This window comes from Meles meles, chromosome 4, assembly GCF_922984935.1.
Source record: "Meles meles chromosome 4, mMelMel3.1 paternal haplotype, whole genome shotgun sequence".
Taxonomy (NCBI): domain Eukaryota; kingdom Metazoa; phylum Chordata; class Mammalia; order Carnivora; family Mustelidae; genus Meles; species Meles meles.
This window is the reverse complement of record NC_060069.1, coordinates 32,891,929-32,919,276: the sequence shown is the minus strand read 5'-3', so window position 1 is coordinate 32,919,276 and position 27,348 is coordinate 32,891,929. Positions and strand designations below refer to the sequence as shown.

At 44.9% G+C, this 27,348-nt stretch overlaps 1 protein-coding gene across 3 annotated transcripts in view; it reads right to left on the bottom strand.

Moving 5' to 3' along the window:
* TRANK1 (tetratricopeptide repeat and ankyrin repeat containing 1) overlaps nucleotides 1-27,348 on the bottom strand; it is a 100,479-nt gene that overhangs the window by 20,058 nt on the left and 53,073 nt on the right. For all 3 annotated transcript variants that reach the window (XM_046003231.1, XM_046003230.1, XM_046003232.1), the window contains exons 10-17: nucleotides 21,828-21,989; nucleotides 19,373-19,627; nucleotides 17,415-17,591; nucleotides 13,865-16,780; nucleotides 8,797-8,996; nucleotides 8,154-8,291; nucleotides 3,588-3,734; nucleotides 1,281-1,437 (exon numbers count right to left, since the gene is read on the bottom strand). In XM_046003231.1, coding sequence (XP_045859187.1) covers nucleotides 1,281-1,437; nucleotides 3,588-3,734; nucleotides 8,154-8,291; nucleotides 8,797-8,996; nucleotides 13,865-16,780; nucleotides 17,415-17,591; nucleotides 19,373-19,627; nucleotides 21,828-21,989 — 4,152 coding nt within the window. The remainder of the gene's footprint in view (nucleotides 1-1,280; nucleotides 1,438-3,587; nucleotides 3,735-8,153; nucleotides 8,292-8,796; nucleotides 8,997-13,864; nucleotides 16,781-17,414; nucleotides 17,592-19,372; nucleotides 19,628-21,827; nucleotides 21,990-27,348) is intronic.

Genomic DNA, 27,348 nt, shown 5'->3' with positions numbered 1-27,348 from the left:
CTCCCCCCACCCTAAAGCTTTTCTTTGAAGAAGTGAAGGCCCAGGTGAGGAAGTAGGCCTGGACAAGGTCACATGGCTGCACAGGTGGAAAATTCCAATGAGAAGCTAGGGTTTCTTCATTCCAAGACTTCAAATTTCCCCATTACACCTAACAGCCAGGGCCGAGGAACAGAACAGCTAACCCTGGGTGGGACCCAGGCTGAGCCATTGGCTGCAACCAGAAATAGTTTCCATAAAACTGGCCAGAAAATGCTCAAGAAAACAGCAGACCTCTGCACAGTGGCTGAGCCCTGCACTTTCCCCCATCCACAGAGAAATTAACTGCAGCCTGGAGGAGCCAACTTAACAGCTAACTCACAAAGACAACAATTTTCTCCGTTATGAAGGGCTGATGGCTTCTCTGCGAGTTATCCTATCAGGAGATCTTCACTCCATTTTTTAATTAGCCAGTCTCTGGAAGTGATCAAAACAACACACAATATTGGTTTGGCTTCTTAAACGTTGCAAATAGCACAGAAGGGCAAAAGGGGAAAAGTAAAAGTGTCCCTATATCCTCAACAACCCGCACTCACCAGACCCAGGACCAGAGCAGCCACCGTGAACAGTTCCTCACTAATGGACACTTAGGTCGTTTTAATTGCTTATAATTACAAGTGGGGCTGCGAGGAGCACTCAATGTGCATGTATCTTTGAGATTTTACACAAGAACATCTCTAGGATAGGTTCCTGGAAACAGGAATTACTGGGTCACTTTTAACCCAGTACATTTTTCTTTGACAGATATTGCCAGTCAACTGTCCAAAGACTGTAGCAATTTGTGTTCCCCCAACAAAGCCTATTTCCTCTCAACCTCGCCCAGGACCCTCACTTTTATTTTTTTTAAGGAGGCTCCACACACAACATGGGGCTTGAGCTTATGACCCTAAGATCAAGAGTCAAGATGCACTATTGACTAAGCCAGTCAGGCCCCCGCCATGACCCTCATTTTTAAAAGGCCAATAAAAGATCTTCCCTGAAGGAGTTAACCTCCCCCATCCCATTACAACCACACTTTCCCACACACCTTAGCAGTAAATACAAACTCTCATATCTCCAAAGAATATGGAAAGGAAAGAAAGCACTTCCCAAAACGTATATCCTTTATACCTCACCATAAGAAGTTGAGAGTAATATGTCTTGTTTTATTTTGTTTTGTTTTTTGTCGGGGAGTGGGGGTTATTATTTAAATGAGAGTAACATGCTTTGTATCCAAAATCCAGAATATCTTAATGAGATCTTACCTTTATTTTCATCTGTCTTTACAACTTGGACAAAATTTCTTCTCATGAAATATTTGAAAGCGGGAGCCCGCTTCTCTGGGTTTTCATCAAAGATCCAGAGGTTAACCCGGGCCCGTGTAATAGCAGTGTACAGCTGCTTCAGCTCTCCATTGAGGAGCTAAATTGAGGACAAAGACGGAGAGCATTTGTCTACAGCTTCAACGTGAAACACTTCAATGGGCTTACTCATTTTGGTGAAATACAAAAACCAAATTTAGGTATAGCAGAAGCATGAGCGGGACAGGAGGCTCACTGTGGCCACAGCAAAGATAAGTGAAGTTCCAGCAAGGGAGTACAACGTTAGCACAGGACTTCCCTTATCTGCTGTAATTTTATATTTTGAAATAATTATAGGTTCATAGGAAGGTAATATAGAATGGTCCTATGTGCCTTTTACTCAATTTATCCCAATGGCTACATCTTACACAATTACTGTAACTTATTTTTACAAATTAAGCCAGCCATATACTTCTATGACCACTATCATTAGTACAAAATTACTCATGACCTATGCCATGTTTGAGGGCTGCAGATATCAGGGTGTTATGACTTGAACACGGGGAGGCTCTACTTGATTAAATAATGCACATTTCAAAACAACAGTGGATTTGTGGCTACCTAGAGGTTTGCATAGTGAGGCAGTGATTTAACTTTTATTTCTGTAGAGCCTTCTGGGTATTTACTGAAATAATCTGATAACTGCTATTCTGTTTGTTTTGCACTTTGTAAAAGACTTAAAACCAGGGCAGTAGTTTCTCCCCAAAGTTTTTCATTTTACTGGTTCAGTTTTCACTCTCTCAAGGTTCCATCAACCTCCACCAGTCAAGAACTCTAAAGAACTGCTCAGCTTTGGCCTTCTTCTCAGTGAGGCAGCTGCGATGTGAAGGGAAAAGGAAGCTGGGTCCCTTCACAGTGTGGCGGAGAAAAATCTGTCACCCCAAAATGTGGACTGCCATCTCTTTGGCATGTGGATTATCTTAGGCTGATTTTTTTTTTTAATTTATTTATTTTCAGCGTAACAGAATTCATTGTTTATGCACCACACCCAGTGCTCCATGCAATACGTGCCCTCCATAATACCCACCCTCTGGCTCCCCAAACCTCCCACCCCCCCGCCCCTTCAAAACCCTCAGATTGTTTTTCAGAGTCTACAGTCTCTCATGGTTCATCTCCTCTTCCAATTTCCCTCAACTTTTAAGAAACAAAAGGTTCATGAAGAACCTTTGACCTTCCCCCTAACTGCCTAAGAGAATTTAGACAGAGAACCTGCTCCAGGAAGGGAGCAATCACCCTAGATAACCGTAGTATGCATGAAGTAGGGGTGCTAAACAGGGAGCACCATAGTAATATCTGTTTGTATGAACTCCTCTCTGGGTCCCATTGTTTCTGGATGGCCCAGCAAACATTTGCTTACCAAACATTCATCTTTTTCATATTCTGGTGAATTGCTTTCTTTCCCTTTGAAGCCCTAGATCCCTAGCCCCTTCTCCTTGGTTCAGGATGACATAAATACCCATTTTGCCTGTTTTTGGAATCTCATGTTTATGTTGATTCCCTGTACATACATAATTAAACTTTATTTTCCTTTTTTCACTTTTTTTTTTTAAGATTTTATGTATTTATTTGAGAGAGAGACACCATGAGTGAGAGAGCAGAAGCAGTGCACACAGCAGAGGGAGAGAGAAGCAGACTCCCCACTGAGCAGGGAACAAGATGCAGGCCTCAATCCCAAGACATGACCTGAGCCAAAGGCAGATGTTTCACCAAATGAGCCATCCAGGTGCCCCTAAATTTTATTTCCTTCTGTGAATCTGTTTCATATCAATTTAATTTTCAGACCAGCTAGAGGAATCTTAAAAGATAGAGAAAAATTTTTTCCTCCCCAACAACAGTCAAGCCTGGTATACAAGTCTCCACGAACTACTATCCTGGACTTCACAGCTGAGTTCCCTGTCAGCAACTTCAAAATTTCCGAAGAGAGTTGAGTTCCAGAGGTCAAGAGTAGGTACAACCCTCCCTCTTTCACTTTCAGACAGTGCCCCAGCCATCAAGCCCCACTTTCTGCTGAGAAAAGAGAGACTGAGATCCTTGCCATGCCTACTACCATCTTCCACTCCCTGGTGCTGACACACAAGAAAGCCAAGCAAGTACCGGGCTCTATTTTTAACCTCATTTTCTCATCCAAACCTTGTTTTCTGACCACCTGCCACCGCCCCCCCCCCCAACAACCCTGTCAAATAAGCACATGGACAAATGGCAGAAAATCACCTTGTACATTTCTGGATTCACCATGAGAGACCGACCCTGGGAGGAGCTGGGTTTCTCCAAGGGCACTTCAATCAGTGGTCGATTTTCCTGTCTGGAGTCAGATGATGAAGGAGTAAATGAAGAAATGATCTTCCACTCCTTGTAAGCCTGAACAACAATGACAAATTAAAAACCAATAGAATATGCCCTTCAACTGTACACACAGCCTCATGGTGAATTAAGCCCCTTTTCCTGGCTTGGGGGTCCCCAGCCCAGCTGTAAGGAGGGGGCCATCCTATAGCCTCAGCTGAGGGGACCTCAGGTGGCACAGGGAGGGAAAGGGGAAGCTACCATGGAAACTCTCCCAGACACTTGGCCAAGATGGCTGAGAAGCCAGGCACACACACCCACTTCCAAGAGGAATGCTAAACACCCAGGAATTTTCTTGCTTAAAGAATTTCAGCAAGCAGTATGGAGGGAGGAACCCAGTGTCCTTCACCCCTTTTCACAATGTGTGGAGAGATGCCACTTAGTGTCAGCTTTTAAGACATATATGACAAAATTTTCTAACTAAATTATTTACTCAAGGATGGAACAAAATTCAGGAGCTGTGGAGTACAGTGTGCATAGGAGACTGAGAACAGACAGAACACATTTTTATCTCTGTTCTTTCACTCCTTAGCTATGTGATCCCAAACAAATTGTCTATTTATTTCCTCCACGTCTCCTTTTCTTGCTCTCTAAAATGGGGATGACAGAACTATCCAAGTTTGTTCGGAAATAAAAGGAGATAATCAATGTCAAGTGTCTAATATAAACCTTGACAAATAGTTGGTATTTTAGCCATGTGTCCCTTTATCTAAACTCAACCACAAAACCACAGTGACTATGTAGACCAGAAGTTGGCAAGTTTTTTTGCCAAAAAGATCAGAGGATAAAAATTTCAGGTTTTGTGGGCCCTGTGGTCTCTCTCACAACTACTCAACTCTGTTATTATCATGCAAAAGAAGCCATTTTCAATTACATAGATGAATGGACATGTGTGTCCCAGTAAAATGTTATTTTTCAACACCAAGACTAAATTTATTGTAATTTTCATGTGTCATGTAACATTATTTTCCCTCAATTTTTTTTAACCATTTAAAAATGTAAAAACCACTGTTAGCCCACGAGCCATACAAAAGTAGGCAGTGGGCTGGATTTGGCTCGGGACCATGGTTGGCAGACCCTGGGAAAACTAAAATGCACAGAAAACATGCAATATTTAGAAGGCAGAATTCCTATGAAATTTCAGATTTCATACTTAACTGTATCCTGTGAGAGTAGCTAGTTAACTTCCCTCGGCCTTTACTTGTCCACATATAAAATGGTGCTCCTTGCCACCCAAGTATCTTCTCAAGAATAATGAAAACATGGAGTGAATACAGTTCATGACCTCCTTTAAGTAACCCCATAACTTAAACTAATAAGTTTCAGGTTAAATGCTTTAAGCACTAATTTATTTAATATTAATGAAATTATTATTACATTAAAATTATTTTTATAAATATAAACACAGTCTATTAAATAAGCATGGTTATGCTACTGACCAATTATGGAATTAATCACCACATTCTGAAAAGAGATGTGAATCATGTAATCATTGAAGTAGTTGGGAGTTTAAAAAAAAAAAAAAGCTTTCAGGACACATTTATGACTGTCCTCTTTGTAAAGCAGTTCGCACCCTGAATTTCTGGCCAAGGAAGGCACGCAAAAGATACAAGCATTTTGACGTTTGCAAGGCTCTCCTGGCACAGACCAGCCAACCTTGGAAGGGCTAGTAAAGCACACACAACGTATTTTAAAACTGCTGAATGAAAAGGAAAAACCACTCATACGGCCCAGGACTAACCTGTTTCCAGGAATAAAACACACTTTACTTTGAAGACAGAGCCTCTGAGGAGTGAGTATGTGTATTTGTGGCAAGAAGACAGGCCTACAGCACTGACAATGAATGCATGTAAGTCTTCCAGCGTCTTCTACTGGGACTGATCACTGTGAAGGTCACCTTGGTGGGGCCTGTTCTCTACGTGATTAACCCATAAAAGCTGTGGTTTTCCAAGTCCCTCCTATCCATTTCACATAGGAGTATGAAGGAAAGGACTCCCCTGCGAGTCCTTACACTGGGGCTGAGTGTAAATGGCAAGCACCCTTCTAAGTCCCCACAGGAGGGGTGTTTGGGGGTGACTGGGAGAAAGACTGCTGCTCCCCCAAATGAAGTCAAATCCTAGAAGAGAAGGACCTGGTGTAACCATTCGTTGATCCCTTCCCCATCTCAGAAGATGGCCCTGGCAACTACGTAGTTGAACAGGGAGCAACAAATTCTCTGAAGAGAAGAATCACACACCAAGACAACAAGAACACCCCCACACACATGTGCAGAGAGTGTCTGCCAGAAACATAAACCAAGGGTGGAAGAAGAGGCCAGGGGTGGGGAGAAGAGATCTCCACTGTCCCCTGTGTCAAATACAATTGTTATGCAGCAGCCTGCAGCCAGTCACCCCAAAGGAAACCCAACATGAGGAGCTAGACCTCAGGTGACTGAAGACTTAGGTGATCCCTGTCTTCCCTCTGCTTTGATTAAAGCACTTCCTCTCATTTAGAAATGAGATGTTTTTTTGGTCTTGACTCTGTTGATGATAAATGCAGGGTGTGCTTTGTGTTGGGGGAATGCATAATGACATTCCTCAGGAAGTCTACGGCCATACCACCCTGAACGCGCCCGATCTCGTCTGATCTCGGAAGCTAAGCAGGGTCGGGCCTGGTTAGTACTTGGATGGGAGACATTCCTCAGGAATCGAGAAGCACCACACGAGGAGACTTTTTGGAAGTCTTGTTGTGCACATGGGATGAAGTGGATGTTACTGAAAGATTCCACTTATGATTATTTTAATTTTATGCAACAAACTGAGCCATTGGTTGGGAGCACAGGGTCAAGATATCTGGGTCTTTGCCATTTCCATGATCAGGGTGAGACAAATAACTGGATTTTTCTTTCACAAACAGAATCGACCACAAGTTACAGATCCGTAAGTCCAGAGTTCCTCGGGCTTCTTACTGGCACAAGCATACAACTGGCAGTTAATAAAGGACAGGAACAACAAAGTCTTACCCCTTCCTCTTTCAGCACAGCCTCGGTCCAACCATGACCAATGGATGTATTATGAGAAAAAAGAGTTAGTTCTCAGAGAATAAAAATGGTTCCAGGATTAATGAAAGTGCATCTGATTTCATTAGCAAAAGTCAATAGAAAAGGAATGCACTTAAGGTATGGCAATGATATACTCATCGTGGAAGGTTCTGGAAGCCAATTTGCATGCGGGGCTTTAAAAGGAAAGGAGTACAGAAGGAAGATCGCAAAACTGAGAAACCAGAGCATCTGAGTTGGTGTCCGGGCTCTGGCATCTACACTATGACTATGGGCAATTTACTTAATTTCCATGACCCTCAGCTTTATCTGTAGAATGAGGGTAATGAAAATACATACAACCTCAGAGGGTTAGTAGAGGATGAAGGGAAACAAAACATTGGAAAAGGACTTTATAAACCGTGAAGTATCCATAGGAATACTAGTCAGAGGTATCATCAAGGCAATCCTATTTTTTAAAAGACTAGAAAAAAAAAAAATCAGGACTCCATTTAAAATAGTCAGTTCTGGGCAGGTTTTAAGGGGTCAAAGCTAACGGTGCTCCTCACCTAAGTATGAACCACAGCCCCTTCAAGCATGCACCATGTGCAGTGGGAAGTCTGCAACAGGGACCAGGACACAGCCAGCTAAGTGCCCAGAGGAGACCTCCCAGCACAGTCAGCAGCCAGCCTGAGCCCCCACCAAAAGACAGTGGTGAAAAAGGAACCAGTGGCTCGAGTTGGTGACTCTATCCATAATGTACTGAGCTCGGGAAGAAAGACCATCCCAAGGATTCGGGAGCCAAGTCAAAGCGGTGGGCTGGCACGGAGGTCCTGGGGGTCGATCCAGGCACTCTTTCACTGCCATGGTCTGCATGGGCCGCAAGCAGTGGTGAAGCCATGCCAGAAGGGATCTCCCAGGTGGGGCAGCTGTCCTCATCCCCCACATTACCTGATCCAGTGGCCAGGAACCAAGCCTCATTTGTCTTCCCGGAGTTTTCTCTTTCTATGAACTGAACTTGCCCAGTTCTGTCCTCATAGGGTGGACACTGCTAACCTTGCCTTCATTTGCAAAGCTCTCCTTAGAGCTCACTCCAACTGGAGCATCCTTGGGAGTCAAGGATAACAGAGCTAGTGAACACTGGTAGCTGGCACTCGGGTACCAGGCATTCAGAAGAAAGAGAGAGCAGGGCAGGGCACGGGAGAACCAGCCCATGACACACTGGGAAACCACCCACTGCCACTGACAAAACCCATATCCAAGCACACAAAGCCCCCACCAAATGGATGATGCTCCAGAACGGAAAGAGGTACCTGTGACAAACTCACTTCTACTCAGCTCCACGTTCTCTTTCCCAGAGCGGAAGTGTAGCTCATACATATACGCATGCACAGCATGAAAAAGAATCCAGCATAACATACCTCAGAGTCAGTGAAAAAGTTGTAAAGGAGGACATCGTCAAATTCTAAACCTTTTGCTTCATACACGGTTAGCACAAGGGCTAACCCCAGCTCTTCTGGAATTTTCTCTTTTGCCATTTCATTAGCTACAAGGATTACCTGGGGGAAAAGAAAGAAGAAGAAGGTAGGAAAGAGAAAACATCAAGTTCTACAACAAGGGATCTGGAAAAGCTCAGTCAACTTTTGTGGGAGGCAAATAACATCTTTTTTCTTTTTTTTAAGATTTTATTTATTTATTTGACAGACAGAGATCACAAGTAGGCAGAGAGGCAGGCAGAGAGGGGGGGGAGGCATGTTTCCCGCCAAGCAGAGGGCCTGACGTGGGGCTCAATCCAGGACCCCAGGATCATGATCCAAGCCGAAGGCAGAGGCTTTAACCCACTGAGTCACCCAGGCGCCCGAGGTAACATCTTTAAAAAGAAGTGGCTGGCCTGGATTTGGTCCACCAGTTGAAATATTAACAATTGCTCCCTCACCTGGAGCTGAAATTTACCTGTTCTGGCAGAGGAGCTACTGAGCTCTACAGCACAGAAAATTCACCCTCCTAAGCCTTTGTCCAACCACAGACTGCCTTTTATTTCACAACACGCAATCCCAAACTCACCTGGTGGGCTCCGAATTCAATAGGCTGGGTTTTCCTTTTGTTCCCTCGTAGCAAAATTGCCAAGTCGCTCACACTGCAAGACTCCAGAACTGTTGGTTTGGGACCATCAAAGAGGCCAGAATCCCTGGGGAGGCGATCAAAAGATTCCGGGAAATAGAACTGAAGTAAATCCACTACCCCCGATGCCAGATTGAGGATTCCTGAGATAAAACAGAAAACACATGTCAGATATGGAGCAACACGACGACAACATGACTGGGGGGGTTTTCTGGGTGCTTTTGTGGTTTTGTTTTTGTTTTTTAATTTGGCCTTTGTGTTTTGTTTTGTTTTGTTTTTCTTGAGGAACAATACTGGTCCTGATAGTATGGATAATTGCAAGTCAGTTTCTACTTCCCATTAGATTATCACTTTGGCTCTGGTTGGTATTACTCCAGGTACAGGGCATGAAGGCAGAGATACGTTGCTAAGAAGGTTTTGTTGGATCTCATTCCCGACCTAGACTCATTTTAGAAAAAATTACTTCATAAAGAAAAATCAAGGCATAAATATAATTTAAATAATTAGAGCTGTTAGAATGCTAATACAAGGGGCTGGCATAGATGGTAAGAAAACAAAAATTATTAGGACCCTCTCGTTGGAGCTTGGAGCCAGATAGACGTTGCCATGGTAACAGCAGTGCAGAATGTTAGGTGGGGGCCGCAAGCAAGGCCTCCATCACCCTCCCACTGGGTTTATACCCAGCTAAGAGGTCTAGCCTAAGAAAAATGGTGGAGCTGGAGATCCCTGGGTCCTGTTGCTTATCTAAGCTCTGAGTAATGTGGCCAGTCACACAGACTGAACACTACTGTGAGACAGGCACCTTCATAAAAATATCCCATTTAATCATCAGGACTGCCCAGTGATATAGATCAGACAATCCCACCTTTACAAGCAGAGACTCCAACGTCTAAGAAGTTAATAAAAACCTCTAAGTGATAGGATTTGAAGTTGAACTGAGCACCGAGCATCCTGGGTCTCTCTCCATGGTTCACTTGGTGCTGTGTGCCCTTTGCCTGATGGCAGGTAGAACACCGTGTTCTTGGTAGAACCCCAGGAAATGGGCCTATGGGCCTATGTGTCCCCACTGCTATAACCAAACAATAAGGAGAAATTTTACTACCCAGTAGTAATATTATTAGATGTATACAGTTGGGAGCACAAGTGGAAATTGCCGAACTGAAGAAAATCAGTGGCTACTGAGGTTCCCTCCTCTTTAAAAGCTAGCAAAGGCCAGAGGTGTACATTAATGGGGGAATCAGAAAAGGGCACAGAAGCATTGACTACAGTGATGAACAGGAATCCATGGAAATGCCCTTCCAGAGAAACTATATGATTAATCTTTAAATGAGCCTACCCAAAGAATTAAAGATGGTTCCACATAAAAAGGATCGAAACTCTGACACCTCCTACAACGTGGAGGAGCCCTGAAAACTTTATGTTAATCACTTAGCCAGACACAAAAGGCCACATATTGTATGATTCCTGTTAAATGAAATGTCCAGAATAGGCAAATCCACAGAGACAGAAAGTAGGGAGTGAGGAGGAGTGACTGCTAATGGTATAGGGTTTCTTTTTGGGGTGAAGAAAATTCTGGAATTGGGTAATGGTAATGGTTGCACAGCCTTGTGAACATATTAAAAGCAATAAACTGTATGTTTAAGCCAGTAATTGTTATGTTATGTGAATCTTAATTTTTAAAAAAGGGAAAATATTCCCTAAACATGGCGTATATTCACTACATAATCAATAAATACATGTGTGTGATAAATGCATTTAATGTATATAAAGAAAAAAGATCAAAAAGAAAAGAAAAAAAACGTTAGCCGTGAATGGCCTTAAAGGTAGCTTCTAATTTTTTTTTTAATGTTTTTAATGTTTTAGGTGTTTTACGAAGTCTCTAAAATCTAGTACATATGATTTGGGCTTTGTCTGGTTCTATACACAGAAGTATATACACACAGTCTTCACTCCAAGATGGGGTTTATGTAGTCATTGTCCTAATGGGTTACTTAGCAAAAACATCAAAATCCCTCCCAGGAACAACTCTTCCTGCCATGCTCTTTCTTGTCAATCAGAAAGGACGCTGGCCCCAGACCAGTGGCACTGAACAAAGGGGTCAGTCGGAATGAGGGGCTCATTCAACTCCTCATGCCAAACCCTTCTACTGGATCCAACAATAGAAAAGGGGGTGCCACTGCAGCCACATCCTGAGGACAGAAAGAGTGAGTTACATGCCTCGGTTACCCGGCCCACACACAGTGCCAGGCAGGGGAGCTCAATAAACACCTGAACAGATGAACGAGGGCCAGGGCTCTATTTCCTATTAAGAGAATCATTACTTTGTGCCAGCTCTTGCTACACAATCCAAGTCCCAGGTATAAGACCACGGAAGAACAAGAAGTTGAACTGCTCAGATGCAGTGAGATCCTGTGACTTTTTTTTTTTTTTAATGCACCATCAATGAGGAATTCCAGAGACCTGGAAACCTGGGCTGAGTTGTATGATAGAGCTACACTCTGGGGGGCCACCTGCCTTCTAATCATTTTCTGACTCCTGAACTAAACAAATCAGAGTTTTAATCTCATTTTACAATATGTGTGGGGAGAGGGTGGTAAGCACGTATTTTCTCTTTCCACCAAACCAAAGCCTACCTGAGCCGCATCTAGAAAAAAGCATCTATCAAAAACCTACAATAAACATTAGACTTAAATGGTGAAATGGTAAAAATATTCCCATTAACTGCAGAAATAACACACAGATGCCTGTTAAAGCTTCTGTTTAAGGTCCCAGCCAATTAAATAGAACAGGAAACAACGAATGACAAATATAGAACAAAGATAAAGACTGACCTTATCTGCAGAAAAATGCCATAATCTAAAAGTTAGAATGTTCAACATGATTGTTAGATTGACCAACTCAACACATAAAAACCAATAGCATTCCTCTATACCAGGAATAACTGATAGAAAATGTAAAAAAAGAAAGAAAGAAAAAAAAGAAAGAAAGGGGGGAAGCCATGATAGTTACAAAAAATATAAGACCCCCAGTACAAATCTAACAGCTGTGTAAAATGTCTGGGGAAAATTATAAAACAGTACTGAAAGCACTAAGAGAAGGCCTGAATAAAGAAATACGCCAACATCATGGTTCAGAAATCCCAAAGATATAAAGATGTGAATTCTTCCCAAAGAGCAATAAATTCAATGAAATTCCAATCAAAATTACAAAGAGTCAGAGAATCTGATAACTATGGCAAATGTAATATCATGCTAACAGTGCAAGAACAGACAAATGAGACAAATCAAAGGAAAGAGTAAGCCCAGAAACAGAGTCCCCGATACGTAAGAAAAGCCACCTTACAAATCAGAGGCAAGGATGTGCCAAGCAGTGAATGGCATCAGCACAACTGATTCTCCATATGGAAAAAAGTGAAATTAGATCAGAGAAGGATTAGTTCAATAAACACAATGTCACACCACATACATTTTAAACAGATAAAATTTAGTTACTTAAATTTACTCAAATTTAAATACCTGCCTACATATAAAAAGAAAAATTGAAAACCATTAGAAAATTATAAAGGAGGCTATCTTAATAACTTCAGATCAGAAAAATTTCTTAAGACACCAAAGAGCAAATCGAAAAGTAAATATTCATAAGTTAAAGTATCTTCCTACTCAAGAACACCATTATTTATACGCCATTTTACTGTAACAAAGAAAGACAAGAGCTGCAATTTTTATAATCAACAAAGGATGAGAAGGCAAAAATTCATAGGGAATTCTTAAAAAATCAGTAAGAAAAACAATTCATTAAAAAGGTAGGCAAAGGGGGCGCCTGGGTGGTTCCGTGGGTTAAAGCCTCTGCCTTCGGCTCAGATCATGATCTCAGGGTCCTGGGATCGAGCCCCACATCGGGCTCTCCACTCGGCAGGGAGCCTCCTTCCTTCCCTCTCTCTCTCTCTGCCTGCCTCTCTGCCTACTTGTGATCTCTGTCTGTCAAATAAATAAATAAAATCTTTAAAAAAAAAAAAAAAGGTAGGCAAAGGAGAACAGGAAATTCACGGAATACAGAATCGCCGGTAAACACACAAAAAGACGCCACATCTCAAGAAAATGAAAATTCAAACTATACCAGATGTCATTTCACACCCATCCCAAGAGCAAAGTAAGAGGATATAACATAGATCCAAAGAGACTTGCTCAGGAAGGTTCGCTCGAGCATTATATGTCACAGTGAAAAACTGCCAGGAGCTTACCATTCATTACTGGAAAACGAGTAATAAACTGATACAGCCATAAAATGGAATGCTAACGCTAGTTAGAAATGCAGGGTCTAGAGTACTACATCATCAGTATGCAGAAATCCCAGCATGTAACATGAAGCAAAAATACAAAGTGGCAGAAAGATATGTCTGGCATGATCCCATTAAATAAAGTTTCTAAGCACGTAAAATGGTACTCTATATTGTTCATGGACACATACAGGGCACAGGACGTGAATGGGTGAGCATTTTATAAACCTAAAGGAAGGATTCTGGCATGGATGTTGTGTTTTTCAAACACTGCGTGCCTCAGTGTCCTCTGTAAAATGTGAAGGCTGCCTACCTGGCAGGGTCATTGCGAAGATGAAGTAGGGGTGGTCTACACTGACTGCCTGGCATCACTCCTGGCACAGAGAAGGGGCACAACTTAGGTTCAAGTTAAAGGCCTCTGCATAAGTGCTATCTCGTGCCACGCCCTAGCCCTTTTTTTTTTTTTTTTTTTTTTTTGGCTTCTCCTTGGGAGAAAAGCTGCTTGGGAATTAATCTAATCAACATATTGCTTTCTGTGCCACAAGACCGTGCATCCGAAGTGCTTTACCAAAAGTTCCCAAGCAGTTTAAATGCGCCCCTGTAATGTTTACATGTCATGACATTTTCCACAAACTCTGAGATACTCTCCTTACTTCAGCTACAAAAGCCTAACAAAATAGTGCAAGATGGTGCCCAAGCACCTTCCTTCCAGGGAAGCACGAAGCCCGGACATACCCGAATGGGACCTGTAATTCTGGTACAGCTGGTGGATCTTCTTGGGCTTCCGGACGGCACACTGCTTGTCCATGGTGTTTCGGCTGGCATAGTGGAACAGAGAGCGCAGGTCGCTGAAGCGGAAGGCCACACCCTTCATGATGCTCTGGGCCGTGTCGCCCGTGAGGAACATGGCATTGGGGTCATTGATACATTTCATCAGCAGCGTCAGCTCGGCTTGGGTGAAGTCTTGAATCTCATCGCCATAGAGTTCATGGATGGACCACGGGAGCACCTTGAGCTTCGAAAGCCTCCGGGACAGGTTATACAGAACATCTTCTTCATCGAAATAACCTTTCTGAGACCTGATCTGCTGGTACAGGCAGAAGAGACTGTAGATCTCGCTCCGGTCTTCCTTGAAATTGGGGGACCGCTTCCTCCCTAATTTCTTATACGCTTCTTCTGTGAGCCTCCCCTGGGGGCAGCTGAGGGCCTCAAAAGACCCCTTCAGAAAAGATTTTATTTCTTTCCAAATCAGCGCAGGGTTGTAGGAGGTTTTCCCTTTGATCATTTTCGGCCATATTTCATTGGCAAAAACCTCAAACGTCACATACACCCGGGGGTCGCTCTCACACATACGTGTTTCTGGAGCTTTATCCTCCTCGCCATTGTCCCCGTCAGCCTCGGTTTCCTCCTCATCCTCCTGCCAGTTGGGGATGGTCAACTCTTCCTGTGTGGACCACCCCACGATGGCTCTTTTCAAGCTGCCATCTTCATTTCTCAGAAAAAATGGTTTGGGCAGAGAAGCATCAAGCAGGAGAAGCAGCTGCTTGGAAGTGACAAAGAGAGGAAAGTTCTCATCCCTTAAGTCCTGAAGTTTGTGGACATTGGGTTCCAGTGGTTTGTAGTGACTGGTGGCCTTGGTAGACTTGGAAAGCTCGATGAAATTCCTCTGCACCTCCTGACACAGGACATGGTTCTTGGTCACGAAGATCTGATGTAAATGCTCCAGCTGGTGGGGTTGCTCTGCGGCGCACACTTCCGCCGCCTGCCCGGGCTCCACCAGCTCTCCACTGGGTCCCCCTGCACAGGCTTCACTATCCTGATCCTCATCTACGCTGTCCACTGTTTCCACTTCCACGGAACCCTCCTCTTCCTCCTCCTCCACTTCTTCCTCCTTGTCCACTTCTTCTGTACGAGGACCTTCCTTTCCGGATTCCACTTCCAACCTTCTCTTCAGCCATATCTGCTTGGCCAGCAGCGGGCTTCCTGCCTGCTCGGCCTTCTCCCAGTAAATGTGGAATTTCTTCCACAGCCTATACAAGCAGCAAGTGGTCTTCCCAGTGCCACTCCGCCCAATGAGGATGATGGGCTCCAGCGGCCTGGGGTTGAGGTCGATCACGGCATACTCCAGCTCACCCACCCGGAAGGGGTACTCCACCGTCGCTGTGGTGTCGTTGAGGATGTTGGAGGCCATGCTATTACTGAAGCTGTGGAACTTCATGATGTTGTACTCCGTCTCCACGGCGCTGGCTGGAGGGAAATACTCCGGGTTCGCGTGCTCCCGGTTCTTCTCGGCTTCTGTGTCCTCCACGTAGAAGCGAGGTATGCGCTTTTGGATCTTCACGTTGGCTGACAGCTGGCCTTGGTGGATGCCCTTCAGCTTCTTCCGCAGGACACAGGATAGGCCCCGGTTGTAGGCACTACAGATGGCCCTGATGGAGTCAGACAGCTTGCAGTGGTCCAGGACGATGTCCCAGATCCGGATGATTTCTGTGTAGACCCGACCTGACTTCTCCGGGCTGTTCAGATTCCGCTCTGCGGCAGCGATGATCTTCTCTGGGTTCTCACTGCACCGAGGGGAGAAGTCAATGGCCAGCTCCCACAGCATTCGGGCCCCCTTGTCCAGCTTGGCCTCGAAGAGCTGGATGCTTCCCTTCAGGTGCTTCAGCCGCTTCTGCAGGCCCTGCGTCCACTCACCGTTCCCCAGCTGCTGGATAGCTAGGATGATTTTCTTCTTCATGACCTTTGTCATGACCTTACTGGACAGCTTTTTCAGCATTTCCGAGGTGCACTCAATCTCCCACGTCATGTTCTCGAAGTCCTGGAGGCAGGCCTCGATATCCTGCGTGTTCCAGCTGTCTGGATCATCTCTGCCCTCACTCCCTCTGTGGCCAGCAGGAATGAGCTGTGAGGCCCCGAGGCCTGCCTGCACACCTGCCCCCCCTGCCTCAAAGACACTGTGCTTGCTCCCACTTGAGTCAGAACCTTGTGCCCCCAGGGCTCGCTGGAGCTCATCCTTCTTTACTTCCGTTCCAACACCCGTCTGAAGAGGCTCAGAGTCCTGAGGACCGTCCTCGGGGAGGGATGTATCCAATTCAACCTGCTGAATTAAATCTGTGATGTCCTGTACCAGGCGGTCTCTCAGAGAGCAGGGCCTGACAGCTCCAGGCTCCTCCCTCATCGCCTGCACATTTGGGAGAGCCTCCCAGCTGTCGGGGACCATGGCTCCTTCAGGCAGGGCCCTGGCAGGGACGCTGCACGGCAGTGACTTGGATGAACCCTGGGACTTGAGCTGAGACGTGTGGCCAGGGGCAGTGGGCCTCGGGAGCTTCCCTGGGTGGGCAGCAGGGTCCTGCCGGTTCCTCCGTTTGCTCTCCATCAGAGCTTTGTTCCAGGTCAAGAGCAGAGCATCGTTCTTCTTGATCCGGTGCCTTGCGTCTTTGCCTTCTTTGTTCTTCAAGTTGAGGTTGATGTCGAACTTCACCAGCAGGTCTATCAGCTTCTTCATGCGTTTCAGCATACCCTTCTGGAAGATGATGTGCATCAGTGTGTTCCCGTTGCTGTCCTGGCTGTTGGGGTTGAGGTAGCAAAATTCAGTGGGGTTGGACCAGAAGAGAGCCAACAGGTGGCTGAGGAAGTTAAAACCGATGTCAGCTGGAAGACACAAACAAAATGCTGTGAGTCCTGAGCCACTCTTCCCAGGGAACAGAAACCCCTGGGTTTGGAGGGATGCCAGCCAGGGCCATCTCAGAACACCATACCTCCCCAAGTACTCGATAATCCCGTGGATGAAAATCAGGGACCATTTGCTCCCAAGGGATATGTGCCCATGTCTGTAGGAAAGTCAACTTTGAAACTTAAGACTCCTCCTCAGTCAACCCACCCTGACCATTCACCGTGATGGCTTCTCCTTCTCACCCAGCTATGGGTCGGAGGCCAGGGGATAACAGGTGGGCCTGACCAAGAAACAGAGCTTTTTCAGATCGTTGGTTTTCTCAATAAGATGAAAAAGTGTAGCATTGGTTGTACTATCCAGCTTCCTCTTCAAGGAAAAGACTACTTGAAAAATAAAGGCTTAGGGGCGCCTGGGTGGTTCAGTGGGTTAAAGCCTCTGCCTTCGGCTCAGGTCATGGTCCCAGGGTCCTGGGATCGAGCCCCACATTGGGCTCTCTGCTCGGTGGGGAGCCTGCTTCCCCCTCTTTCTCTGCCTGCCTCTCTGCCTACTTGTGGTCTCTGTCTGTCAAATCAATAAAAATAAAATCTTTAAAATACAAAAATAAAGGCTTACCATTAATGTCCAAAAAGATGTGGAGTGCTGCATGCAAAGGAGTATCACCTTCTGTGAGGGAGATTCTGCGGGGGTCTGCACCCTTGGTCAAGAGAAGAAACGCCAGCTCGAAGTCCTCATGTTTCAGGCACGTGACAAGTGGCGTCTCCTGACTATCATGGAGACCCTCGGGCAAGGCTGAGGAGACAGAGGAGAAGGGCACAGCCCCGTGAGGGATGTACCCTGTGACAAAGGACTGCCTGGCTCACCTGAGGAGGAGAGGATGGCTTCTGCCATGTGCTCCAAGAGAAGAGCTGATGCTGACCCGACTTCCTAGGTGAAGGCTTCCCAGAGCCCTCAGAGTGAAAGCCCAACTGCTTCCGGTGTCCCGTTCATGGGCCGGGCCTCTCCACTCTCCTGCTCCCCTCTGTGTCCCCAGGCCCCATCTTCAGCACTGCCCGGGAGTGGGGACAGGGCCTGGGAACAATAGAAACCCCAGTGCCTATCCAACACCCTACCAGACACATAGTCAGTGATCAGGATATAAGGATGGCTTCCTACATCCTTTGTTTCTAGACGCTTCTTCCTGAGGATGCCCACCTACCCTCAAATGGCATCTTCCCTGACACCTCTCCACCCCCAACATCAGCTTCCCTTTAGCTCAGTCCATGCCTCCCCTCTACGCTGCAGTCTCCGAGACCTGCACCCCTGCAATCTGCACACCCCCACACAGCAGCCGCACATTCACTCTGTCCCTGGTCCCTGGCACCCGACTGCAGGCAGGTGCTTCATAAGTGCTGGCTGACTCGGGAATAAAACAGGAAGGCCATGACAGCAGCAGTTTCCAGCCAAAGGTAATAATATTTCCCTCGAGGAATGGTTTTGAAGAAATAAACTACAGGAGGCATTCCATCTACCTCTTGGAACCTGTGGAAACAGCCAAAGCCCAAAGGCTTTGTATGGCCCTTTGAGAGCTAAGGACCAAGAGAGGGCATCCCCTCTTCAACAGCCAAGCAAGCAGAAAACCACACAGCCACAGTGCTCTTCCAAGAACGTGCATGCATGAGCTCATTTAACATTCACAACAGCCCTGAGAGAGACGGACTGTTATTTCCATTTTATAAACAAGGAGATGTCTGAGACCACACAACTAGTAGTGGCATGAGTAGGGGGGTGGGAAATGGGGACAGGAGGAGGCTGGGGTTTCCAAATGAGTTATAAAATAAAACCCAGTCCAGGGCACCTGGGTGGCTCAGTCGGCTAAGCATCTGCCTTCAGCTCAGGTCATGATCTTGCGATCCTGGGATCGAGTCCCGCATGGGGCTCCCCCGCCAGAGTAAGAGAGCTTCTCGCTCTCCCTCTGCCCTTCCCTCCTCTCATGATCTCTCTGTCTCTCTCAAACAAGTAAATGAAATCTTTCAAACTAAATTTTTTTAAATAAATAAATAATACCCAATCAGGCAAGGCACTGGCTCTTTCCAGACATACCTCTAGCCAAGTGTGATTGCGCTGATCACAGCGGCAAATGTTTCCACCCACCAACTATTTAGCTGTTTCTTTACAAAGAAGCACCTCAAATCCTAATCCGCTGATTAGAAAAGAATGCCGGAGAGTTAACAGGGACACACGCAGCATACTGAGTGCGGGGGGAAAAGTCTAGCCGGCAGTTGCAGTCGAAGTTGGGAGGAAAGGACCCTGTGTGCCACACCCAGGGCCAAGGGCCACCCCCACACACACACCTGAGGTTTCTCACACAAGGCAGAAGAAAAGACAACAATGGTGACTAGAGTTCCCAAGGACGCAGAACTACGAGGCCAGCACCCACTGACACGGCACTAACCGGGTCGCTGTGCAAAATGAGAAGCTGTGGAAGAAGACAATGGGCCAGACTCTAAAGCAGTCTCCAAAGTCAAGTGAAAGACCCAGGACCAGTGGCACCCAAGGGACAAGTCTCCAGGGCTCACTGCGAGCATTCTCACCTCCACTGTCAATGAGGCAGCCCAGGAGCTGCATCCTTCGAGGGTCCCAGGTGCTGAGGCGGGGGATGACAGTGCAGAGGTCAAGGTCTGAGAAGTTGCAGCCTTTGATGAGGCAGTCTCCCAGCGGTGGCTCCCCACTTACTTTGCGGGTCAGCAACAGAAGCACTTCTGGCCATTTCTGTTTCTCCAGTAAAAACTTGATGAAGGTGTTGGCGCAGTCACGGTTAATGTCACAGACCAGGTCAGGAGGAATTTCTTTCAAAAATAAGAATACACCACACTCCCAAAAAGGTTCATATGATTCCTGTCCCCAAATACCGCCCAACACCTTTAGGCATAATTAACAAGAATTGTCGGTCAGTATGTTTAACCTCTGGGGAAAAATACAGGCAAGTAATTGCTTCGGACAGCTACTCAACCACTCGTAAACGTCAGTATAAGCTCTGGCCATGTGACCTTCTGGAAAGGTCAGAAATACTTTAAGGAGAGTAGAGACTGGCCCGGGAAAAGAGCAGAATTGACTGTGTCTTGGAAGAATACGTGAGTTAGAGCATTCTACTGAGATCAGAAGGACAAGAGCCTGGCTTAAGTTTTGCATAATACTAATGGAGAGTGTGCATTGAAATACAGGGAGACACTATAGAATAATTAAAAAGTTGAGAGTCATCAGGTAGCGGTGAGAGGATGGTCTAATCTTCAATTCTTTTTTTTTAAATATGCAATAATTATTTTATTGATGTGAAGGGAATGAATTATTCATGGTTTCAAAGTATCTGTGAATAATTCTAATTACCTGCTTTTAAAAGATATGAGACCCACTGAAAGTACATTAACAATTTTGATTGAACACCTGCTATCTAGTAGTATACGGCAGGCAGCAGAGCCAGAATCCACTGTGTGTGCATGTGTGTGTGTTGTGTGCGTTCTGGTTTTCTAGGTGATCATTATACACTGTGCTTTGTTGGTCTTGGATATAATGCTTTGATAGTCGTAAAAATAGATCATCCAAGGTGATAAAGCCAAATTATTCCTAAGTCAAATACATTATGCATTTTCTAGCAATCTCAGTTCATTTGCAGCAATGAAACACATTTTGAAACATGGCAAATGCTTGCTGAGAAGGTTTTCTCAGATAGGAACTTGCTTATATATCTCTGTATTCTCTTCAGACTACTGGATGGAGAATACATAGGTATATAATCCTCAGTTCTTAAGTTCATATCATAATAGGCTAAGTATTTCCATCTGATATCTAACGTACGCAGACAGGATCATCGTTATCCCAGTTCATGATGTTGGTATATCCTATAGATGAAAAACTTCTAAAAGAGGTCCTCAGTAAGTAAATTGCCAGATTTGGCAAATAAAAACAGATGTCAGTTAAATTTGAATTTCATGTAAACAACAAATAAAATTTTACTATAGTTCATGCAATATTTGGGACACAAACTGTATTCACTGTTTATTCAAAGTTATAACGCAACCAGCATTCTGTAATTTGGCAACCCTACCAGTAAGAAAACGGGAAGGAAGAGAAGAGAAAAAATCAAGAGTTAACCTATATAAGAGCAATTTTATTTGCATTTGCTGGTTTTTGCTTTCCACCATGTTCTAGGATTTCTAACACGAATATTCATTTTGGTGTTTAATATTTAATGTGAAAACCAGAAAAACAATTTTGTGTGAATGACCCTGGATTAAGTGCTCCACACCCAACATCTCAGCAGATAAGTACCCTAGCTAATGCAAGAGTGAAGGGACTAAAGTTTAAGAAGTTAAATAATTGGCCCAAGGTCCCAGATCTGCTAAGTGGTAGAATTAAGATGAAATGTAAAACTCCAAGCCTTAAACACTAAGATCTGCTGCATCCCCTGAAGAGCACTTTTGTTCCGCTGGCCACCCCTTCCAGCACTCTCTGGAAAATTAAGAAATCTCAGCTCTTTGAATGGTCCGAGTGAGTACTTTACAGCCCATACTGACAGCCAATTTAAAAATACCAAAATACCAAATTTCACCTACTTAGGATTTCTAGAATCTTCCCTAAGTATTATCTAAAATGTGTCATCTTAAGTTCTTTTCTAGAACTTTCCTCATTTCCCCATAGTGGAAAAAAAAATTAACATCCACTTCCACAAGAACTTCATATACCAACATTAGCCAAGATCTATGGAAGAGAGAAATATTTTAAAATATTTAAAAAGGGGCCATATGTGCAAAAGTAATTCTAGCAGAATACGTGAAAAACCAGACACAGAGACAGACACTAGGGGTGGGATTTAGGTACTCCCGTTCAGGGTGGATGATCCAGACTTTCCACCAAATAACGTTCTGTGCTGTTGAATGTTTTACTTGTTTACTTTTACTTGTTTAATTAACTGTTTTTCAAGATATTAGCAAAGGGTTCTAATGGGCATAAATCATCTTCGGCACACCTGAATGTTGGGCGGAAAGTTACCTTGCAGAGAAGAAAGAAGGCGCAAGAACCTCTGAACTACTTCTTGCTTCAGAAAGTTTTTATGCAGTAGCCGGTTTCCTGAGTTCATGTACTTCACCAGCTGCTCAGAGGCCTTCCGGAAAATGTCGGTCTCACTAACAGGTCCATCACCATTGTTCAGTCCTGCAAAGCAAGTAGGTGATGCTTCTGAAGACAGAGACTACAGCTGTGGGAGATTGCAAAAATCACCCTGGTTCTCCACTCCTCTGGATGTCCTTGCTTTGCCGGGTGACTATGGGTCTCCTTCCATCGAGAAGTGGGACCTATTTTCTTCCTCCCCCTGGCCCAGCTTCCGGATTTGGTATGACAGATAGAAGAGAGTCATGAGATTTCTGTCCTTGTTCGAGGTGGGACCTCAAGAGGTCTGGCTTAGTTCTACTCACTCTCTTGAGACCCTGGCCTATGCCATGGGCACTGGTCCAGTCTCAACTTTAGGGGGACAAGAAACAGCATCGAACAAACAGGAATCAGCCGCTTGTCCAAACTGAGGATGCATAGATGTGAAAGAGCCTGGCCAAGATCAACAAGACCACAGCCACTGGAAGGAATTCAGTTAAACTTATGAAAACAGCCCAGCCTAAATTGCTGGCCTGCAGATCAGGAGCGAAAGAAATGCCTGTTGTTTAAAATGACTAAATTTTGGGAGCAGTCTGTCATACAGCAATAGATAACTGCCAGAAGCATTGAAGGAAGAGACATCAAGAGGAGAGCTTAGCACCACAATGACATCCAGCCACATGCCAGCCACCTATATGTCCTAGGGGCCAGCAGGAAACCCAAGAGGAAGGAGCCGCATCTCTGGCCGAAGAAGGGAAGACAATATCCCCTTGGTGAGTTAATTTGAGAAAGTAGTCATGATTAGGAAAGGAAAAAAAACCCTGATAGAAAGTTGAAATGGGCAAATGCTTTCTTTGGTATCAGGTAATATACTCAAAAAGCACTGTTGCTCAAAACAAAATCTTACTGAGCACAATAGGGGAGCAAAAATTTAAAAATAAATAAATAAAATAAAAGATATGGACTATTTGCAAATGAGGAAAAAATGAAAAGCATCCTATCTTCATCGGGGTTTCCAGCAGTGATTGCATGGAAGTGGTTCCCGGAGGAAGTGACAGGTAGGAAGCAGACTGGTGGGGTGGGGGTGGGGGGGAGCAGGGAGGAAGCCAGGTGGCCTCACCTGATCCCACAGGGGAGCTCTGGAGAGAGTGCTCCTCCCCGCTGTCCCCACCCAGGGACTTTCAAACTGTCGATCTATCACTGGCTACAGGCTGCTCTTGGAGGATGTGAGTTCTCAGGTGCTTCCAGCTTAGAAGATCCCCAGCAAAACTGGTCCTATACGCTGTTCCCTGTGAGAGGAAGCCTTAGGTGCTGGCTTCCCAAAGTGAAGGTACCCCCATGTCGGGCACACACAACAATGGTGAAAGGGATCTAGGGGATTCAAGCAGAGCTCCAACATTATCTGCTGTGCCTTCTCATACACACCGGCCTCACCTTTCAACAATTCAAGTCAGAACACCAGACACATACACGCACGCGCACACACACACACACACACTGACGTCAGGGACAAATGCTCACTGCCCTCTACTCAAGAGACCTTGAGGTGTCAGAGAGAAGCAAGACCCACTTTAGCACCATCCTCCAGAGAAAAAGAAAGGGAAACCACTTAGCAAAAGAAGACCTACATCACCTCAGCTAGAAGCCCGGAAAACGTCTATGCGCTCTGACAGTGACTCGGCTCTCCCACCTTCTTCCTAAAATACCTACGAACACACAGAAATGGTAAAAACTCACAGTACAGAAAAATACGACCCTTGGAAAAGGAGCAACTTCCTTCACTAGCATGTGTTACTTGTCCCCCACCCTCATGCCGTTAAAATCTTCTCTAGAACACCATTCTTCAACTAGGGAAATTATAAGTCACTTGACACTGAACAGAAACAGACTAAGCTGACCGTGCAGATAATTACAAGCAGTTGTATAATAAACGCATGGTTGTGTGGTTCAGAAAGTTAAGCAATGGGCCAGAGAAAGTTCCACATGTCAGGAAAGAAACCAGAGAGTGATATCAACAATGTAAACACACATAAAAGGAAAGGTGCTGGCGATGGTGCCCCTCGGTAGATAGACGTGGGCGACTTATTTATTACTCTGAGTTTGTCTGGTTTTCTTCTAAGTTTCCTATAAGCTTAGTAAGAGACAAAAAAAAAAATGTCAGAGGGGCGCTTGGGTGGCTCAGTTGGTTAGGCGGCTGCCTTCAGCTCAGGTCATGATCCCAGGGTCCTGGGATCGAGCCCTGCATCGAGTTCTTTGCTCAGCGAGGGGCCTGCTTCTCCCCTGCCTCCCATTCTCCCTGCTGTGCTTTCATGCTCTCTCTCTCTCTCTCTCTGTCAAATAAAAAGTAAATAAAAGAAACATCAGAATATAAAGTCGCTTATGTATTATAATCACAGATTGCTTTTTAAAAGATGATTATGTAAGTGCTAAACACCACCAACAAAAATATGCCAAAGTATAATTACAATAAATTTTTGTTTTTACATAAAACTATGCTTTTACAAATTTTCTACAATGATATTCCTTTCCTATATTTTGTAATTTTTTAAAGAAAACGTTGCATTTATAATAAGGAAAAAGTATCATGAGCATCCTTTAGGTGGATTCTGGACACCTGTATTTGCTGAAAACAAGGCACCATTTCAGTGCTGAGGGATGGTAAAATGACAAATCAGGGCCTCTGAGTCCCAGGCTCTGTCTGTGGGGAAAATCGACACAGACGGACGGTTCCAGTTTCCTCCGAGTGCTGTGTCTGAGGTGCCTGCATGAATACAAAGCAGAAAGCAGCCAGGTCCCACTGGAGCTTGAGAGACAAGGCCTCAGAGGCCTGGAATGGTCCTCACTCTGAGTGATCAGAGATTGCGAACCCTGAGAAGGAAGGCTCCAATCTGGTTCTTGAGCCTGAGAAAAGTGAAGCAGCAGCCAGAGAGGTGGACATGCTGCCACCTAGTGGTGACCATGAGAAGCAGGTAAAAGCAGGTAAGAGTTCACTTTCCACCCAACTACAGTCCAGAAGCAGATGATCCTCCTTATGACAAACCCTCAGAAGGTCAATAGTAGGGACACCTCGGTGGCTCAGTCAGTTAAGCATCCAACTCTTGGTTTCGGCTCAGGTCATGATCTCAGGGTTGTGGGATGGAGCTCACTGCCAGGCTCTGCACTCAGCTCGGAATCTGCTTGAGAGTCTCTCTTCCTCTCTCTCCACCCCTCCCCCCATACTCTCTCTCTCTAAAATAATAAATAAATCTCAAAAAAAAAAAAAAAAGGTCAGTAGTAGCCTAATGCTCTGTCACAGATCTTATGTCGTTCTCATTTCATCTGATCAGGGAGGCATTTTCTCATCCCATATCATCACAAGAAGGGTGAGTACAGTACAATCAAGTGTTTTGTGAAAGAGAGAGATGATATTCACATAACTTTTATTACTGTAGATTGTTATAATTGTTCTATTTTATTCTGAGTTACTGTTGTTAATCTCCCACTGGGCATATTTTATAAATCAAACCTTATGGGATGTATGCATAGGAAAAAACAGTACATACAAGGTTTGGTACCATCTGCAGTTTCGGGCATCCACAGGGAGGCTTGGAAGAATCCCCTGCAGATAAGGGGGGACTGCTGTATATAGTCCTGGCTGCTTAGGGGTAAAGCCTTGCTCCTTCAAGTGGGCTCTGCCTTCCCCAGGTACTCTGCAAGAGCTGCAGATTCTCAGATCCCGCCCTGAACCTGCTAACTCAAAACCTCCATTTTAAGAGGCTCCCAAATGGTTCCTGTTAACATTGGGAAGCTCTGGTTTAGAGAACAGCGGAAATCTTCAGCAAGACCCTTCATTTCTCACCTTGGTGCAAAAGCCACCTTCTCCAAAGTCATCCTCACCATAATCATCAAAGTGTTGCACGGCAACATTCAGGATGAGCCAGGGGTGAGAGCATCCTTTATCCTAGTCTTGAAGTTAGAATGCTGTTTGTCTGGGTACAAAAAGCTAACATCCTTATGGTGCTTTACCTGGGGCCACAGATGTGAAAAAACAAAATCATTCAGTCCGTGGACTCAGGTCAGGAACAAGGGTACCCAACTCCCCAACAGTAACTCCTCCCAAAGACAGTGTGCTTCCATTAAGCCCATTAGTGTGTGAGGATGGGGAGGGATTAAAGTCCATAAAATCTTCATTTTTATGACTGGAGATCTATCTTTATGCCCATGGCCCCTGGTCCTCCCTTTGCCTGTCTTCTCAATTGCTACACTGGTTAAAAAGACCATGTTAGGGGCTCCTGGGTGGCTCAGTCAGTTAAGTACATGCCTTCAGCTCAGATCATGATCCCAGGGTCCTGGGATGGAGGCCCCCATCGGGTTCCCTGCTCGGCAGGAAACCTGCTTCTTCCTCTCCCACTACCCCTGCTTGTGTTCCCTCTCTTGCTGTCTCTCTCTCTGTCAAATAAATGAAATCTTTAAAAAAAAAAAAAAAGAAAGAAAGAAAGAAAAGAAAAAGGGACCATGCTAGGACTAAAGTCTAAAACTACGCTACCCATTACAGTGGCCACTAACTTAATTATGTAAAATTAAAATGAATTAAGTAAAATCAGAATTTCAATTCTTCTGTTGCATGAGTCCCACCCTTTTCAAGTGCTCAAAAATAGGTGACCAGAGGCTATCCTATGAGACAGAGCAGATATAGAATATTTACATCAGTACCGAAAATTATATTGCATGGTCCTCGTTTACAAAGATTCCCCAGCTCCATCTCACGTTTTAAAGTTTGTACTACTGGCAAAGATCTTAGAAACAAAATGTACATATACAACTCTATGTCCATATGGATACGCAAAGGAGCCATGATATTAAGTACAGATGTCATATTCCAATACTGACGTCTACAAGGGTCCCACGGCTAGGAGTCTTTGGGAAGTGCACTACGGGAAGATGCCAACTCGCAAGCCCCGCCTGATAACTGGTCATCCTCCACTTGTCCAATTTTTGTCAGTTTCTTTTGCTTTTTTTGACTCTGTGTTTTCCTACAGTCTTTCAATATTCTTCTAGCATGGCAAGGAAAAATTCACGGTCGATGGTCTGAGAAAACTTTTAAGTAATCAAATTTCCAATAAGCTTACCAATGAGTATCAGTGGCTGTGGGCTTCACTGCATCCACTGCCTACCATCCACAAACTACCCAGTGAGCCAAAAGACAGGCTTGGAAGGAGGCACGTTCCTCTTGAATGTGCCTCTATTCCCAAGCGAGCATAACTGAATTCTAGTAAGGAGAAAGGGAACCAGCTACTTTTCTACTGACTCTTTTCTTCTGGTTTCACCACAAATATAGTTAGTGAAGGTAGAGAGAGAGGAAAGGAGAGTGGGACCCCGTCTCAGAAACTGAGCTGTTTTTAGGGTTAGCAGATATCCAAAGATTCTATTATGCTCCCCCCCCAAA